Source organism: Macrotis lagotis, chromosome X (assembly GCF_037893015.1).
Source record: "Macrotis lagotis isolate mMagLag1 chromosome X, bilby.v1.9.chrom.fasta, whole genome shotgun sequence".
NCBI classification, from domain to species: domain Eukaryota; kingdom Metazoa; phylum Chordata; class Mammalia; order Peramelemorphia; family Peramelidae; genus Macrotis; species Macrotis lagotis.
In genome coordinates, this window is record NC_133666.1 from 204,841,744 (window position 1) to 204,861,257 (window position 19,514).

General features: G+C 34.3%; 1 protein-coding gene and 1 non-coding gene across 11 annotated transcripts in view; one reads left to right on the forward strand and one right to left on the reverse strand.

Moving 5' to 3' along the window:
- The first annotated feature begins 15,071 nt into the window (after positions 1-15,071).
- Positions 15,072-19,514, forward strand: part of LOC141499840 (fibrillin-2-like) — a 151,071-nt gene continuing 146,628 nt past the window's right edge. For all 10 annotated transcript variants that reach the window (XM_074202606.1, XM_074202610.1, XM_074202614.1 and 7 more), the window contains exons 1-4: positions 15,072-15,381; positions 16,116-16,241; positions 18,155-18,280; positions 18,959-19,081. In XM_074202606.1, the coding sequence (XP_074058707.1) occupies positions 15,360-15,381; positions 16,116-16,241; positions 18,155-18,280; positions 18,959-19,081 (397 nt within the window). In that variant the 5' untranslated portion in view covers positions 15,072-15,359. The remainder of the gene's footprint in view (positions 15,382-16,115; positions 16,242-18,154; positions 18,281-18,958; positions 19,082-19,514) is intronic.
- Positions 16,485-16,587, reverse strand: LOC141503781 (U6 spliceosomal RNA). The gene has a single exon (XR_012473092.1). It is a non-coding gene; the product is annotated as a U6 spliceosomal RNA (small nuclear RNA).

Genomic DNA, 19,514 nt, shown 5'->3' on the forward strand with positions numbered 1-19,514 from the left:
CACATGAAATAGAATGGAAAGCACTTACCAAACTTAAAATGCATTAGTTAAATGTCTCTCCTAGAAGGAGTAGTGGATAGAGCCTGGGTCATGGAGTCAGATGGATCTGAGTTCAAATTTGAGCTCTGCCAGCTCAGACACTTGACTCTAGTGTCTTACTGTGATTTTGGGCAAGTTACTTAACCCTCACCTCTAGGGTCATCTCCATTTACATCTGGCCACTGGAGCCAGATGTATCCTAGGAGAAAGTGAGGCTGGCAATTTTGCAGAACCTCCCCTCACTCAAATCTAATTTATATGCATGTCATGGAATCACCTCCCGGATTTCATGGTCTTCTTCAATGAAGGACCAACTAAAAAAAAAAAAAAAAACCAAACAAAATGAAGGACAGAAACTGTTTATTCCCAGGTCATTCTTTTTATTCTCTCTGAATATTCACATCCAATATGTGCATTTGTACTTCCTGAGATGATGCTTTGTGTTATTTTATTTGCCATTGCTTTATTTACCCAATTAGATTTAGGACCAGAAAATGTCTTTTATTTCTTTCCCTTTCTATCCATAATTCAAACCTTGTATTTCTTTTCTTTTTAATTTAATATTTTATGTTTCCTCATGTAAAAACAATTTTTAATTCATTTTTAAAACTTTGAGTTCTAGGTTCTTTCTTTCCTCCTTCTCCATGTCCCTTCATTGAGAAGACAAACAATTCAATACAGGCTATGTGTAGCCATGCAATGCATTTACATAACTGTCATATTATGAAAGAAAACAAAGGGGAAAAACCCTCAAGGAAAAATTTAAAAAGTAAAAAAACGTATGCTTCAAACTGCATTCAGCCATTTATCGGTTCTTTCTCTAGAGACGGATAGCTTTTTTCATTATAAACCTTTCAAAGTTGTCTTGGTTTATTTCAATCCTTGTATTTCAAAACAATAGATATAGTAGATATTTCCTGATCAACATGAAAGCTAAGCAGGAAATAATAAAATTTCATTTTTCTTGAGTGAGATGCGGTCAATTGATTAAAAAGAAATAATACTTGATTGATTGAATTGAAGTATTGCCATATTAGTGATGCTGGAAACAATTTTTGTAATTGGAAAAGGAATAATACAACTATGTGTCTATTGAATTTTCTTTTTATTTTGTTTTCTTAAATTTTGTTTATTCTTTGATATAAATTATACATATAAAGTCAGGCAAGCATATTTCCATATTAACTTTGTGGCAAAAAATAAAAATAAAAATCAAGAAACATGAAAGTGAAAAGGGTATGCTTTATTCTTCACTCAGTTCATCAATTCTCTCTCTGAGATAAGTAACATTTTTCATCATAAGTCCTTCAGAATTGTCTTGGATTCCTGCATTGATTAGAGTAGCTAAATCTTTCATAGTTGATTATTGTTGCTACTGTGTACAATGTGCTCCTCATTCTGCATTCTACATAATCTCATATAAATCTTCCCAGATTTTTTCTGAAGCTGTTCAGCTTGCCATTTCCTATAGTGTAATAGCATTGCATCACAATCATATACCACAACTTGTCCAACCCTTCCCCAAATGATGGGCATTCCCTCAGTTTTCAGTTCTTTCCCCTCATAAAATGAATTGCTAAAATTTTTTCATACATATAGTACCTTTTCCTTTTTCTTTAGTATTGTTGGGTCAAATGAGTGGTAGTTTTATATATCCATAGGAAGAGTTTCAAATTATTCTTCAGAATAGTTAAACCAGTTCACAAATCTGCCAACAGTACATTAAGGTTTTTATTTATTCAAATCCTTTCAGTATTTATTATTTACCATTTTTATCATATTAGGCAACCTGATAGTGTAATACTTAAGCTATTTTAATTTGCATTTGTCCAATCACTAGTGATTTAGAGCATTTTAAAAATATAATTCTTTATAATTTTGATTGAAAATTGTTCATATCCTTTGACCATTTTTAAATTGGGGACTGAATTTTGTTTTTTATAAATTTGTCTCAGTTCCCTATAAACTTAAGAATGAAGCTTTTGTTAGAGAAACTTGCTGTAAATTTTTTTCTCAGTTTATTACTTTCCTTCTTACAAAAGAAAGTAAGACTACATCTATAAAGACTACATTGACTACATTTTGTTTGTATATGTTTGTGTGTGTGTTGTGTGTGTGTGTGTGTTTGTGAACTTTTAACTTTCATGGAGCTAAAATTATCCATTTTTTCAATCTCTTGTTCATTTCTAACTTTCCTAAAATTATTTTCAGTCTATTATTTATTGTTTATTTTCTAATTAGTTTATTTTATGGTTTGGAGAGGGGTGAAATGAGGTCTCCCAACTAGTATAGTTTTATTGTCTTATTACTGTGGTTACTAATTTAACTTTTTTATGTAAGAATTTGAATGCTATGCCATTAAGTGCATTTGCATTTCAGATTAATATTACTTCATTGTCTATGGTATTTTTTGGCAAGATACAGTTTCCCCATTTATCTGGTACACTACATAGGACACTCTACAGTCTCTAATCTATATCTATCCCTCTCCAACCACAACATAAATTACAATCTCTCTATGCCATAATAATGTATTTTTATGAGTAACTAGATTAAAAAATATTCATCATCTTGAATGATCACATGGTGTTCAATCCTTTGAATCTGTGTTGATCACCTGATAAATTTGCCATTTGTTGAGGGAAAGCTTACATGCCCTCATCATAGCCTTTGCCATAATAAGACATAAAAATGAGACCTTATAGAAAATAAAACAGATTTTAATAAAAGCAAGCAGGGGGGCAACTAGGTGGCGCAGTGGATAGAGCACCGGCCCTGGAGTCAGGAGTACCCAAGTTCAAATCTGGCTTCAGACACTTAATAATTACCTAGCTGTGTGGCCTTGGGCAAGCCACTTAACCCCATTGCCTTGCAAAATCTAAAAAAAAAAGTAAGCAAACATAACCATATATCTTCTCCATACAGATTGCCTTTTCTTCCATCTCTTCTCTAACATTTCCATTGAAGGAATTATTAATGCCTACAAACATGTCATGTTACCTTCTTCCTCAAAAAACTCCAAAAAGCTATCTCAAAATCATTTTCATAATTGAACAACAAATAATTAAATCTTATTTTCTAGAAAATAAACTATCGGGGTGGCTAGGTGGTGCAGTGAATAGAGGACCAGCCTTGGAGTCAGGAGTACCTGGTTTCAAATCCTGTCTCAGACACTTAATAATTACTTAGCCATTGGGGCGGCTAGGTGGCATAGTGGATAAAGCACTGGCCTTGGAGTCAGGAGTACCTGGGTTCAAATCCAGTCTCAGACACTTAATAATTACCTATCTGTGTGACCTTGGGCAAGCCACTTAACCCCACTGCCTTGAAAAAAAAATCTAAAAAGAAAAAAAGTAAAAGAAAATAAACTATCCACTGAGTTGAATTGTTTATCCATATATCCAAATGTTTATCCATGTAAACCAATACATTTTTGTAGTTTCATTAAAAATTAAATCTATATCTTTTGAACATCCATTTTAATATAGGATCTAACATGAAATAATTGAAAATGGGGAACAGGAAACAAACTTTTCCATAGTAGAATAACTAAAGCCATTTAATCATAGAGGAAGAGAAAATGCAGGTGTATTTTCAAAGCATGAGTTAACGGCAATGTTGTTCTTTTGTCTTCTGTGCCATCATAACTTTTTTTTTTAAGTTTTTGCAAGGCAATGGGGTTAAGTGACTTGCCCAAGGCCACACAGTTAGGTAATTACTTAGTATCTGAGCCCGTATTTGAACTCAGTTACTCCTGACTCCAGGGCCAGTGCTCTATCCACTGCGCCACCTAGCCACCCTGCCATCATAATTTTTAAAAGTTTATTTAATATTTTGTTTTCTCTCAATTACATATTAAAACAATTTTTGACATTCATTTTTAGAACTTTGAATTCCAAATTCTCTCCTTTTTTCTGCACCCCACCTCCATTGAGAAGGCTAGTAATTCAATAGAGATTATACATGTATCATCATGCAAAGTATTTCCATAATAGTCATATTGTAAAAGAAAATATAGCTTAAAAGAGCCCTCAAGAAAAATAATGTTTAAAAATGTATGCAGTCTGTATTTAAACAACATCAGTTTTTTTTCTCTGGGGATGGATAGCATTTTTCATAGTAAACATATCAAGAGTTGTCTTCGATCATCATATTACTTAGAGTAGCTAAAATCATTCACAGCCTATCATCTTTTAATATGCTGTTACTTTGTGCCCAGGACATTTCACTTTGCATCAACTCATGTAAGTCTTTCTAGGTTTTTCTGTGATCATCCTTTCTCACAGAAGAATCGGTTTCCATCATACTAAAATTTGTTTAGGCATTCCTCTATTGATGAACATTCCAATTTCCACTTCCTTGCCACCAGAAGAGCTGTTTTAGATATTTTTGTACATATAGATACTTTTACATTTAAAAAAATCTCTTTTGGATATAGAACTAACAGTGATATTGTTAGGTCAAAGAGTATGCATGGTTTTATAACCCTTTCTATAGCCCTATAGCTCTTTAGAATGGTTGAATTAGTTCACAGCCCCATCAACAACGCATTAATGTCTCATTTTTTACAATCCCTCCAAAATTTTTACCTTTCTTTTTTTGTCCCATTAGCAAATTTAATAGATGGGAGTTTTAATATCACAGAATTTTTTAAATTTGTATTTCTCTAGTTAATAGTGAGTTAAGAATATTTTTATATGATTATGGATAGCCATATAAATTGGGGAATGACTTTATTTTTACAATTGATTGCTTTATAAGAAAAATGTTTAACTTTTTTCACAGTTAGTGTAAGTTTCCCTCTGTTTATTCTATTCCCTCTCCCTTTTTACCCTGTTCCTCCTCAAAAGTGTTCTGACTACCTCATCACCCAATCTTCTTTCCTTCTCTTATCCCAATCCTCTCCTACTTTTCTATGGGATAATATAGACTTCTATACCCAAATGAGTGTGTATGCTATTCCCTCTTTGAGATAATTCTGATGATAGTAAGTTCCACTCATTCCCCCTCACTCCCCCCCCCCATTCTGCTTCACCATAAAATCTTTTTATTGCCTCTAAAGTGATATGATTTATCCCATTCTAGCCCTTCATATATATATATATAAATATATTTAAATATATGTGTAAATAAATATATTTAATTATATGTGTAAATATATATTTCCATAGATATGTAAAACTATAGTAGTTTAAGAGGAAGGGTATCATACTGAAGATGATGCTTGTTAAAGAGAGGGATTCTGAATCAGAGTAGGAGTCAGAGATGAGAATGCTTTTTAATTCTGTGGTAAAGTCAGTAAAGACACAGATATGGGAAATGAAACATTACACTTGAAGAACAGAGCTCTCTTTGTCTGAAGAACAGAGCCCTATTTGTCTAGATCAAAGATTATGTTTAGGGAAGTGTTATCCAGACTATTGTATAGAAAAATTGACTGGGGAGGGGGCAGGCTGCAGACCATAATTTAACAGGTATTTGCTATGTACCAGACATTGAGGCTATTAAATACAAGGAGAGAAAAGACAAGTCCCTGTCCTGGAGGAGGTTGCATTCTAATAGAGGAAAAGAGATGGACTGGCATGGTGGCAATCCAGAGAGTCCAAAGCAATGCCAGGAAAGGAAAGTAGAATGAGTGACCTGACCCTTTCTCTAAATGGAGTCCAGAAAGGAAATCACTAATGGAATAAAGGGATTGTGGGGGCAGAGATTCTAGGGTAAGAAGGAAACTGAGGAATGGTGACAAAATCTAGAGGATCAGAAAGATAAAAGAGGGACTTATACAGTAGTCACTGAATAGGAGTATCTCATGATTAGATCTCCATTTAAGGAAAATTATTAGGACATTACTGTGCAGGAAAGACTAGAGTGGGAGGAGATTTTGAGTCAGGGAAACCATTGCAATAACCTAGGTGAGAGATTGATGAGGGCCTGAACTAAAGTGGTAATCGCATAAGTGAAGAGAAGGGATCAGATGGGACAAATATTGTGGATATAAGAAACAATAGAATTTGGGAACTGATTGGCTATACAGCCTAAGGGAGAGTGAAGAGATCAGGATAAAACTGAAATTGCATACCTTGGGATTCTGAAAGACCAATGGTTCCTTCAATAGAAAGAGGGAGAAAGAAAGGGTTCAGGGGAAAATGAATTAACTCTTAGTTGTCATGAGTTTAAGATGTGTCTGAAAAATCAAGTTTAGAACTAAGCCTGAGTTTGGAATCCCCTGGGAATCTTCTACAGAGAAATAATAGGTAAATTCATAGGAGTATTATGTTACTAAGTTAAGATATTAAAAGATTTCCCAGGACAGAACCTTAAGGAATACTCCCAATCTGAAAGCTTCATCTAGATGAGGAACCAGCCAAACTGACCAAGGAAGAGTTGTTATATGGGTAGGAGGTGTACTGGGAGAGTAGTGCTGTGATAACCTAAAGATGAAAGGGTGGAGGAGGAAGGGTAAGTCAACAGTGTCAAATAAAGTAAATGGACTAAGAAAGATTAGGATTGGGAAAAGAACTTTAAATTTGGCAATTAAGAGATTATTGTTAATTTTGAAGAGAATAATTTGAGGTTAGTGATAAGGTCAGAAGACAGATTATGGGGGATTGTGGAGTATGAGAGGGAAAGTGAAGGCAGTAGGCAGTAGTTACTCCCTCCTCCCAAGGAATTTAGTGGAGAAGGGGGAAAGAGTTATATAAAGCATGATAACCTGAGGAATGAAAGAGTCTTGTGAAGATCATTTTAATGAGAGAAAAGATCTAACCATGTTTTGCAGGACACAAGTCATTAGTCCATAAGGAGAGGTTCAAGATTTGAGATAGTAGAAATAATTGAGTATACAATATGCTAAAGAAGGTGGGAGGGAATGGGATCAAGCACATATTGTAGTGGGGGATTGACCTTGACAAGAAGGAAGGTTACCTCTTTGTTAGAGACTGAAGGAAAGGTGATAGTGGGAGATAATGTCAAGGAGTTCTGAGGTAAAGAGAATAAGAAGAGACATAGGTTTCTTTTTCCAGTAAAGAGGTATAGATCTAAGGTGGAAAGAAGGGGAGGTTGACAACTGAGAGGCTTAAGGAGGGAAAAAAAAAGATTGGAACAGATTCTGTTGGGAGAGAGATAGGGTGTCAACTAAAGAAGAATAAAATTACTGCCTTGTTTCATTGAAAGCAGAAATCATATATGATAATATGTGTAATTTTTCTAGTCAAATTGATTTGAAACTTTTTTCATTTGTGTTCAGTGCCTTATGAATGAGAGTGGAGGAGGTAGATAGTGGGAGTAATCCACAGTTTAGGTTAGAAGTTAGAGAGGAGGGGAAAATGAAGTCAGAGAAGGGGTAATAGTTTGAGAAAGTGCTGAGAGATGGAGAGATTGTAGATCTTGATGAGGGCAAAAAACAGGTTGAGTGGAGAAGCTCAAGGATAAGTGGAAAGATGGATTAGGATCAGATAAGGAATATCAGTTTCTAATTAAATGGAACATACATGGTTAATGGCAAGATCCATTGTTCACTGTTCCTGTATGTGACTGAGAAAGAGATGACAAGTAGGGCCTAGATTTAAGGGAGCTGAAGAAATGAGAATAGAGATTGTTCAGGGATTATCTGCATTGAAGACTTTTAGCATGGGAATGACAGCTAAATGTAGTGACCTTCAATCAGGAGGCACATGTTCCTGAGATCAAATCTGGCCTAACACTAACTAGCTAGAGGCGTCTGCCATTTCCTTCTCCAAATAAATTTACAGATGAGGCAATTGAGGGAAAAAAAGGGTAAGAGCCTTGCCCAGGTACATATAGCAAGTAAGAGTATGAGGTCACATTTGAACTCAAATCTTTATCTACTCTGCCACCTAACTGACTTCTTTTTGTACTCTATTCCTAAATAAATATAGGGAGTAAAGAGGTTGGAAAATACAAATTCTAAACTGTTTTTTAATGATTTCATATTTTATTTTTTTATATTTTTTCTTACCCCAGCTACATGCAAAAGCAAGTTTCAGCATTTACTTACAAAACCTTAAATTCCAAATTCTCTTCCTCTAACACTACTTGTTCCATGGAGCAAGCCAGTTACTTGGCTAAAAATGTGTAGCCATGAAACAAATTACTACAATAGTCATGTTGTAAAAATAAACACAATCCCTCCCCTCTCACAAAGAAAAACCTCATGAAAAATAAAGTGGAGGAGGGAGTAGAAGAATGTGCTTCAGTCTGTATTCAGAAACCATTACTTCAGTATTTTTCCCCCACAGTTACTATTGCTACTATATTTTACTCCATCCTATTTCCCCCACCTTCATTTATTATATATTCTCTCTCCTTTCACTCTGTTCCTCCTCAAAAGTGTGTTGTAACTGACTATCCTCCCCCACTCTTCTATCATCTAAACCTCCCCAATTCCTTCCCTCTGTCCCCTTTCTCCCATACCTTTTCTCTCTTATTTCTATACCCACTTGAGAGACTATGCTATTTCCTTTCTGATCCACTTCCAATGTGAGTGAAGACTTATTCACTTCCCCTCACCTTTCCCTTCTTTCACTCCATTATGAATGCTTTTTCTCACCTCTTATATGAAATAACTTAAACCATTCTATCTTCTCCTTTCTCTGTCTCCCAGTATATTTTTCTCTTAATTCCATCTTTTTAATTATTATACTTTCAAATTCAACTCTGCTCTGTGCCTTGTCTATATATGCTCCTTCTAACTACCCTAATAAATAAGAAAGCTCATATGAGTTATCAATATCATCTTCCCATGCTCCTGCATTTTACAAGCAGTTCCCTCATAATTTGCCCTTTCTGTCCCCATTCTCTATGCTTCAACTGAGTCTGTACTTGAAGATCAAACTTTTTGATCAGCTCTGGTAATTTCATCAGGATTGTTTGAAAGTTCCCTATTTCATTGAATATCCATCTTTTCTACTGAAAGAGTATATTCAGTTTTGGATAGTTGATTCTCAAGCTTTTTTCCTTCTGGAATGTCATATTCTAAGCCCTATGAGCCCTTGATGTGGAAACTGCTAAATCGTGTGTTATTCTGATTGTAGTTCCATGATATTTGAATTGTTTCATGTAATATTTTCCCCTTGACTTGAGAGTTCCAAAATTTGACTGTAATATTCCTGGCAGGATTCATTTTGGAATCACTTTCAGCAGAGAAATGGATTCTTTCAATTTCTATTTTACCTTTTGCTTCAGGATATCAGGGCAATTTTCTTGGATTATTTCTTGTAAAATGAAATCTAGGTTTTTTCTCTTTTTTATGATTTTCAAATAATTCAATAATTTTTAAGTGATCTCTCTGGAATCTGCTTTCCAGGCCAGTTGTTTTTCCAGTTAGATATTTCACATTTTAATTCTTTTGGTTTTATTGATTTTCCACAAAATTATAAGCTTCTTTTAGGGTCCATTCTACATTTGAAGGAATTATTTTCTTCAGAGACAGTTTGTATCACCCTTTCTCCATCTGTCCAATTCTGCTTTATAAAGCATTCTTCTTTTCATTGTTCTTTTGGACTGCTTTTTCCATTTGACTCAAACTGTTTTTAAGATGTTATTTTCTTCAGTACTTTTTTTTTGTAATTCCTTCACCAAATTACTGACTTAGTTTACATGAATTTCTGACCTCACTCACATTTCTCTTTCCAATTTTTCCTCTATTTTCCTTACTTAATTTTCAAAATCTTTTTTGAACTCTTCCATAACCTGAGACCAATTCATATTTTTGGGAGGTTTCAGATATAGAAGCTTCGACTTTGTTATATGCAGAGTATATTTTGATCCTCCATTTTGCCATTTTGGCTCTACCTCCCCTCATGTTTACTTATAAATGTGATCTATTAAAAAAAAACTTTCAAGTCATTTGACCATTAGAATATCATATACTTTTAGATCTAGTACCCAGGATTTTTTTTGCTCATGTTTGTAAGGGAGTCAAATGATTTTTAAAATTATTCCTTACTCTACTTTCTTCTTCATTTTTTTTAATATCAGAGATTTCAGATCTATTCTTCACTATTTTTTCAATCTCTGGATTTTTCATCAAATCTTTGGATTTTTTCAATCTATTATTTCTTGGTGTCTCCAGGAGTCAATGATTTATTTATGTTACTTATTTTGGTTTTCTGGGAATCTGTTACTTAAAAGTTTTCATTTTATTTTCTATACACTTTATTTCAGTTCTTTCCTCCATAGCTATCATTTCATTTTTGATCTCTAGCTACATTTCTGCTGCAAGTAGTCCTTATGGAAAATTCATTTTTCCTCCTTTGAGTTGCCACTTTAAGTTATAACAGTTATTTGTTACTTCTTTGGGGTGATTCTGTAGATTCACAATTATATACACCGATTAGTGTTTGATTTATTCCTCTCTCCCACTTTAATTCTTGAATTGGGACTTTGACCAAGAAGAGTAGGCAACTTTGTATGATCTCAGCTATGCTGAACTATACCTTCTGAGGTTAGGTTCCCATAATTTTTATTTATAGCCCTTGTTCTTCAGAGATCACTGTGAGGTCTCAGAATATTGAAGCTTCTTTACCTGGACAATTCAGATGTGAATGGTGCCACATTATTTTCTGCCATTCCCCAGGTCTTGCAAGGTTAAGCTGTGGAGGTTTATCATTATATTGGGGCTTTCTATGCACCTTGGTGCTTTCTCATCTTCCTGAACTTTTCTCTGGGGCCCTTTGCCCTGTGTCTGCCAGACACAGTCAGACATATCTCATTTTATCTCATCTCCTCCATCAGATTACACTCTTTGGCATCCCTATTCTATCATTTACCCTCAATATTTTCTTGTTTTCTTTCTCTTTCTTTACTGTCTCTAAAGTCATGTTTCTCCCATGCTCAAAAATTCTTCATCTGATTCTTCCATCTCCACTAACTGAATATCTTTTCTCCCCTTTGTGGTTGAATTCCTAGAAAAGGATGTCTAGTCAGTACTACCTCTCCCTCCCTCCCTCCCTCTCTCCCTCCCTCTCACCCTCTCTCCCTCTCTCACAATCCCTTACAATGTCTTTCAATTTCATCATTCCAGTGAAACTACTCTTTCCAAAATTGTCAATGATCTAATAATTGTTAATTCTATGACCTTTTTAACATCCTCATTGTCTTCTCTGATGTCTTTGACACTGTTGAATACTTTCTTCTATTTGAAGTTTTTATTTTTTTTTTAATTTCTCAAGACATCATTCTCTCCTACTTCTCTTTCTACATATCAAACTGCTCCTTTTCATCTTCTCTGCTGTAGCCTAATCTGGATCATGCTTTCTAATTAGGGTTCTACCCTGGCACTTTTTTCTTTAAAGTACTTCTTTTAATTATCTCATAAATTTCTTTATCCAGATGATCCTTAAATCTACCTGCCCCTTGCTACCTTGTCCTTGACTTCTATTTTACAAGTCCATTTGCTTTTCAGACATTTCAAATGTCAAATTGTCTTTTAGACATTGCAATGTCCAGTAGACATTTTAAAACTCACTATATGTTTAAACCCGAACTCATTATCTTTCCCTCTAAACTCTTCTCCCCTCTCTACTTTCTCATTACTTTCAAGGGCAGTCCTATCCTTCTAATCCCCAAACATAGGTGTCATTCTAAACTTTTCACTATCTCTGTTGCTAGACCCCTTCAATTTCATTTTTGTAGCATCTCTTTTTTTTAAGGTTTTTCCAAGGCAAATGGGGTTAAGTGGCTTGCCCAAGTCCACACAGCTAGGTGATTATTAAGTGTCTGAGACCGAATTTGAACCCAGGTACTCCTGACTCCAGGGCCAGTGCTTTATCCACTATGCCACCTAGCCGCCCCCATGTAGCATCTCTTGAATATAATTCCTTCTTTCTTCTGATAATGCCCCTTAGTATACACCTTATCTCCTCAAGTTTAGAATTTTACAATAAGACTAATGAAACTGCCCACCTTAAGTCTCTCTCCATTGTAATAATCCTCCACTGAGTCATCAAATTGATTTTCCTTAAGGGGAGCTCAAACTATGTAATTCCACTACTTAATAAATTCCAGTAACTACCTGCAGTTACCAAGTTCAAATAAAAAAATTCTTTGGAACATTCAAAAGTCTTCATAACATTTCCAATCTTCTCTCATCCTGATCCTCAACATATATTGTTTAGTGACAATAACCTCCTTACTATTCCTCAAAAAAGACACTCCATTTCTCAGTTCTGGATAGTTTCACTGCCTCACATGCCTAAAATGCTCTCCCTTATCTCTTGTCCCTTAGCTTCCCTAGCTTCTTTTACATCCCAACTAAAATCTCATCTACTAGAATCCTCTCCTACTCTCTTAATTTTAGTGTCTTCCTTCTTTTAATTACTTCTTTTATCCTATGTATTGCTAATTTATACATATTAATTTGTTTCCCTTATTAGAATATGTAAATCTTGGAAAAAAGACTGTCCTTTTCTTTTTTTTGTAACACATGCACCTCCTCCTTTTCTTCCTCCTCTTGCTTTTCCTTCCTCTTTCTCCTCTTTCTTCCTCCTCCATCTTCTACTTTTCTTGCCCTCTTTTTCTGCAACTCACATTTTCTCTTTTTTTAATTTTTAATTTTTGCAATTGTATGTAAAAATATTTAACATTCATTTTTAAAAAGGACCACCACCTCTGATGAGAGGACTGGGATACTCAATTAGATTCCTTCTCATGACTCCAAGAAGCTATATCATGAGCCATCCTCTGCCCTTGGTAGACAAACTAAACAAGATTAAGGGCAATACACAAACCTATTTATTGAGGTAGTGGGATCTCTGCTCTAAGCATGGGAAGACTTCTTCCAGAGAATGGACAGAGAACAGTTTGTTCTAATGGCAATGAAAGCATCACTGTGGAGACTTTGGTCAGACATTACCACCTACTCGAATAGTTCCATGAATCATCTCCAGGATCAAATACAAATCCTCTTTTGGAGTTTAAGATCACCTATACCTCCTGAATTCTCCTCTCAACTATTCAGTCTTCTTACACCTTATAGCCAAGCTACTCACATGTCCATTTTGATTCAGTGATAATAGTTTCCTTGATGTTTCCCACACAATGTGCTTCACTTGATTCTGGACACTGCCTGGTTGATCTTCATTCAATAATTCTCTCTGCCTCATCCTCTTCCAGCTTCCTTGAATTCCTTCAGGCACCAGCTAAAATCTTACCTTCTACATGAAGTCTTTCCCAATCCCCCTTAATTCTTATGTCTTCACTTTGCTAGTTATTTTTTAATTTATCCTGTATAAAACTTGTTTGTATAGTTTTTGCATGCTGAAACCATGTCTCCTCCATTAGATTGTGAACTTTTGGGGAGGGCCTGATTTTTATCTTTTTTTTGTATCCCCCAATGCTTGATAGACATAGAAGGTGCTCAATAAATGTTTACTGACTGACTTTGGTTACAGTGAAAATATATATCTCTTTCTACATCTTGAACTCATAGCCTCTCTGCCACAAGGGATAGTATGCTTTATTGTTTGTTCTCTGGAATTGTTGACCAGTGTTCTTAAGTCTTTCAAAATAGCTTTTCATTATTTTTTTTGTTATTCTGGTCATTTCATTATAGATCAGTTCATGTAACTTTTTTGTCATTCCTTATATTACAATCATATTAAATTAATTATAATCTGTTCAACTATTCCCCAGTTGACAGGCAACCTCTTTACTTCCCAGTTCTTTACTATGGCAAAAATTTTCATACATATAATTTTCCTTTTCATCTGATCTATTTGTGGTATAAATTCAAATTAGTTGAGCGAAGAGTATACAAAGGTTAATGACTTTTTGGGTACAATTCCAAAATGCTTTCCAGAAAGACTAGACCAATTCATAACACTGCAGATGGATGGTACAGCCTCTCCAATGATGATCATTTTTTGTTGCTTAATTTTGCCAGTCTAATGGGTAATGCAGTAAAGCATCAAGATTTGTTTTTCCCTATTTATTACTAAAAGAATTTTTTTCATATGGTTGTTGATAGATTGGATTACTTCCTTTAAAAATTTTCTATTCATAGTCTTCAAGCATTTATCTAACTTCTAAATTTAAATCAGTTTTTATATTTTATAGAATTTATGAAAAATCTTGCTGCAAAGATTTTTTCCAGTTAACTGATTTCCCTTCTAACTTTAACTGACACTGATTTATATTAAGTAATTTTTGTTGCTGAAGAAATGAAGATTCCTAGCAAGAATGCTCAGAAGTCATAAGATTTTTAAAAGTCCCAATGATCAAATATTTTGAGAAGTATTTTAAAACTGAAAAATTTATAATATTATAGTTGTTGAATTCAGAGTCCATTCAGAATATTTTTTCCTACTTTCAAAAATAGAGGCCATGTTTAACCACTATTTTATCAGATCAGGAATGCAAATTAATTCTCTTAAATAACGTTCTTTTGCTGTGTAAAGATACATAGTAGCTACAACTTAGATGATCTCAGTAAGTGTAGTAACTCATGTTTTTAAAGAATGTGATCTGTAATCTTACAAATTATATTACAGATTTGTAACAGCAAAAAAAATTGCAAAAAGTTCATTGTCATCTTTGAAGCTGAGACTCAACTATTTTTTTATTGGTATGACTCAGTAGGCAAATGAGTTTATCTGTTTGACTCTATTCCTTTGTCAATGAGTTACATTATATGAGCAGGGGCCCATAGGATACTCTTCTTCAACTGTTCTCAATGAAGCATACATTTATTTTTGCAGCTAACACAATGTTTTTGCCAAAAAACAAGGGGAAATACCTCAAAATAACATGTGACTTTGGTTGTCATCATCTTAGTTAAAGCTTGTCCTTCTACTTCATGTTTTGTCATTCTCAATCCAGGGAGACATAAAGTCTATCAAACACAGACACCCACACCCACACCCACCCATCCACCCATCCACACACACACACACACACACACACACACACACACACACACACACACATATACACAAACTCCACCCATTTGGTTCCAGAATGCTGACCACTGAGAGGTACCTCTGCCAGTTGACTGTGACAGTTTGGCAGTTGGGAAGAGGAATGAAACCCAGGCTCAATTCCCCTGATCCCCTCTGCTACTGATCATCTGAACAAATCTTGTCTTAAATGATACAGACTTTCTTGACCTTTCAAATGAGCTATATCTTTCCCTGAAAAGTGAAATCTCACCCTTTCAATCTTGTTCATTTCAGTCTATTTAATTCTTTAAAATCCGACATTGATGATTCAAGATTTCCCTTGACCTTTGTGGAAGTGGTACTTGTGTCAATACTCCAGGCAGTTTTGAGTGTGAATGTTTTGAAGGCTATGAAAGCAGGTTCATGATGATGAAGAACTATATGGGTAAGTATGGTTGGCTTGCTCTCAAAACCTGAAGCAAAAGTATCATAGACTCATTATCTTGACCCTTACCTATATCAGAGAATGCTTGCCGCATAACTGTGGACCAAGATGTACAATAAATTGATGAAACAAAAAATATGTTTCTTGCTCTTAACTCACTGAAAACTTGACATCTCAGTGGGAATAAAACAATATTAGATTTATTTATTCATAGACAATCAAACATCAACAAACCAGGTTCTCCCAGTTTTGTATTAAAATTTATAATGTTTTATAGGAATTATTATTCCTCTGACCCAAAGTTTATGACACCTTCAATTTTGGATTATTATAACTATTTGTGTAACATTTTAGTCCACTTTTCAGGGCACTGTAATTAAACATTTCTATTATCTGACCTCTTCAGTGGATATTTATTGGATAACAATTATCTTTTCCTAAAATTTTACATTCATTTAGTGAAACTAAAAATTAACATGAAGAAAGCAAAATCTATTCTTCTAATACTTGGTGCATATATCTTTCCTTGTTTAGTTTGTAATACTTTTTCATTCACCTCACCTTCCCCCCCCTCAAGCTACTGCATTTCTTAATATTTTAGTGATTTTCAGTTATTGTAGAAATTTTACTAGTTACTAGATTCTTCCAATTTTAGAAGATAAGAGGGCCTATCAGAAGTGAAAATTATATTTTCAGATACTTATTTCTTTCATTCTTCTATATTTACTTTTCAGACATTAATGAATGTGAACAAAACTCTCTACTTTGTAGAGATGGGAATTGTGTGAACACAGAAGGAAACTCTGAATGCAACTGCTCACTTGGACATGAACTGTCATCACCCCATGAGGATTTTGTGGGTGAGTTTGTAATCATAGTCAGAAAATGAGGCTTCCCATAATGCAGTTTACATATTTGTTACCCAAATTCTCTATTCCTACATTAACAATAATTTGGTTTTGGCCTAGTTCCAGGAAGAAAGACTGAGGAAAGAAAGCCATTTAGGCTAGTCATTTAACTACTCTGGTCTTCAATTTTTTCATATGCTGATAAGAAACTTAGACCAGATACTTCTTAGGTTACTTTTAGTTCTAAAGCTGGTTTTTGTATTTTCATGCTTCATTTATTTGTGTGTCATCCTTAAGTGTGGTTCATACTAATCTTCCCTGAAGGGTTCCAATTTTAGTATGTGCTGTTGAAATGAGCACTGGATTTTTTTAAAATAACATAATTTAGGTTTTAGTTATCTTAATATTATTACATCCATTTTAGATTTGTTTTACAAATTATGTTTTATTAGAAAAGAAAAACCTTTCTAATGTATACAGATTCCAAAATTCTAGAAGAGAGATTATACTGATAATATTTTCAAGAATTTTATTTGCTTAACTCATGATCTTGAGAAAATGTTTTACACACCCTCATACACATACACCTAAAAATGCTCCCTTTGCTTCCTTGCTCTCAATACACACCTGTCAAATGAGATGTTTGTGAAATGCTTAGCCTTTGGGCAATTAATAAGTTATTTTTCTCTTTCTTTTCCAATATCATCAATTTCTAAATTTTTCAGTCTTTATTATTAAAATTAAGAACAAATGTTTTTGTGTGTACATCTTCTTTTGTCTCTGCTATTCAGGTTTTTTGCTGACCTTTGGCTGTTAATAAGAAATGGAAGCACAAACACACACACACACACACACACACACACACACACACACACACACACACACCTGATATTGAGAGCATTGATGTGTCCCAATAGCAGTCGCATTATTTTGTGTCTGCCTGCTTTAACTCTGCAGACATTCAATGAATTACTTTATTATCCACCAAGGCAGTATACTATTTAAATCAATCATTAAGTGAACTTTTTAAGTCAACCACCAAATAGTCTCATCTAAGAAGGCTAAAAGTCTGCATTATCTCAACTGGTCACCAGAGGGCACTAAGACTACAAACTTCCTCATCTATTGAGCTGAGCAACTTAATATGATGCTGCTTGGGTTCCATATTTATCCAGTGATGTGAAATATTACTCAGAATATTTTTTAAAAAAGGAAATCTAAGGCTCCACCTATATCAAAGCAAAATTCTTAAAAATTTGATGTGTATGCCCCTAGACATTTCAACTTCTCATTTAGTGTTGGGAGACTAAGAGCTCTTAGATTTCCAGATAGCTTCTAAGTAAATCAGGGAAAACAACATAAGAGCAACTGTCCTCCCTTTGCTCCCTTTGGTCCAGTTAGCTGGTTGACTCTAATGGACTCAAAATTAGCACCAATCAAGACTGTAGCACTAAACTTAGGCATTCTCAGTCACAAGTCAAGAGTCTTGAGAAGGTACCATTTGTGGAGGCTCAAGATTCTATTGCATCTATAAACCCTATAGTCAGATGCCTACATATCTATATGCCATTTTCCTGTCCTTTACTATCTTTTTTGGTCTGCTGTAAATGTACTTCCCCTAAACTCCATGACTCAGCACCATCTTTATGTCTCTATCTTCACCATACCATGACCACTGACCCTAAATTTCATAATAATTTAGAATATCCTAAAGGTTTAGACAACTGGTTATATTATTTGTCAAAAGCAGGTAAGACTGAGCATGAGTAGTGAAGGAAACATCACATTACAACAACCCTCTAGTTTTTGAAGAATGACATAATAAACTATGGGATCTTTATGCCATTCTTAGAGATTATTTTAAGTGAATTATTGCAAAATATTCACATACTATATAGAAATAGAACTATTTTTTTGTTTCACAGATGTAAGCGAATGTTTTCTGAGTGATAATCTATGTAGAAATGGAAAATGTGTAAACGTGATTGGACCATTTCAGTGTGTTTGTAATCCAGGATATCTAGCAGCTCCAGACAGGCAAGGCTGTATGGGTAAGAAGTGGGCACAGAAGTAAGTGTCCTTAAATTCGTATTTCTCAAATAAGTAAAAGGAGCTTTTGCCACTAAATAGAACAAGGCATTTCCTTAAAAATGAATGAGGTCCATGAAAAACAATCATATTTCTAAGTCACTGAGCTCTCAGGACTTTTCAGAAACATACTTGTATATAGTATTCTATGATTTTCCATTGTAATAAGAAACAATGAGAATCCTTTCACTATCTTTTGAGTTTTTTATTGACATCTTTTATTCATTAACCTTTTAATTACTAAATATTTTGATGTAATTTACTTCTGCTCTGAGCTTATTAACTAAAAGTGAAGTTTTAATATTAGGAGGTGAGTAACTCCACAAGGCAACATTTCTTTCTTTGCTCTGGAGTCATAGATCTAAACTTTCAAGAGTATATTTCTTTTTTTATTTCATTGATCTTTCTAATTATTTTTCCTGATTTCATTAATTTTGGGGAAATAAGGGAAATTTCAAAAAGAATATTCTGAAAAGCAGCTATTCCTTTGTATAGTCAAATATCAACTTAGAATAGTTAAAGAAAAAAATCATATTGAGAAGTGAGTAAAAATTCAGGATGAACTGTAAAATTATTTTTAAAAGGCAAACTTCTTCAGAGAAGTACTAACAAATAATACAGTTGAAATGTTCTTTTACCAGATATTGATGAGTGTAGGATAATGAATGGAGATTTTAATATCCAGTGTACTAATTCAGAAGGCAGCTATGAATGTATTTGCAGTGAAGTATATAACTTGATGCCAGATATGAGGACTTGTGCAGGTAAGAAAACAAAACACAAGCACTTTCTCCAGTTTTGGTTAATTTTCATTTAAAGTTTGTTAAGCACCAGTAATACAAAAACAATGAAATAATCTCTGCCTCCAAATACCATCCATTCTACTATGTATACAAGTAAATGCCAAATAGACACACAAAGCAGTTCCAAAAGGAGGAAAAAAGAGGTTTATGATCAGCAAACACCCTGTATGTATACATACATATGTGAGTATGTGTGTACTTAAGCTGTCCTTTGAAGTAATATAGGGGTACTAAGAAATGTTGGTTAATGAGGGAGTACATTCTAGATCCGGGGACCACTTTGCTAAGGTGGAAAAACAGAATATATAAGGAATGAATAGCTGGGCAATTTGACTGAAATTGATTCTGAAGGGCATAATGAGAAATAAGAATGAAAAGGTAAGTGGCCTTTCCT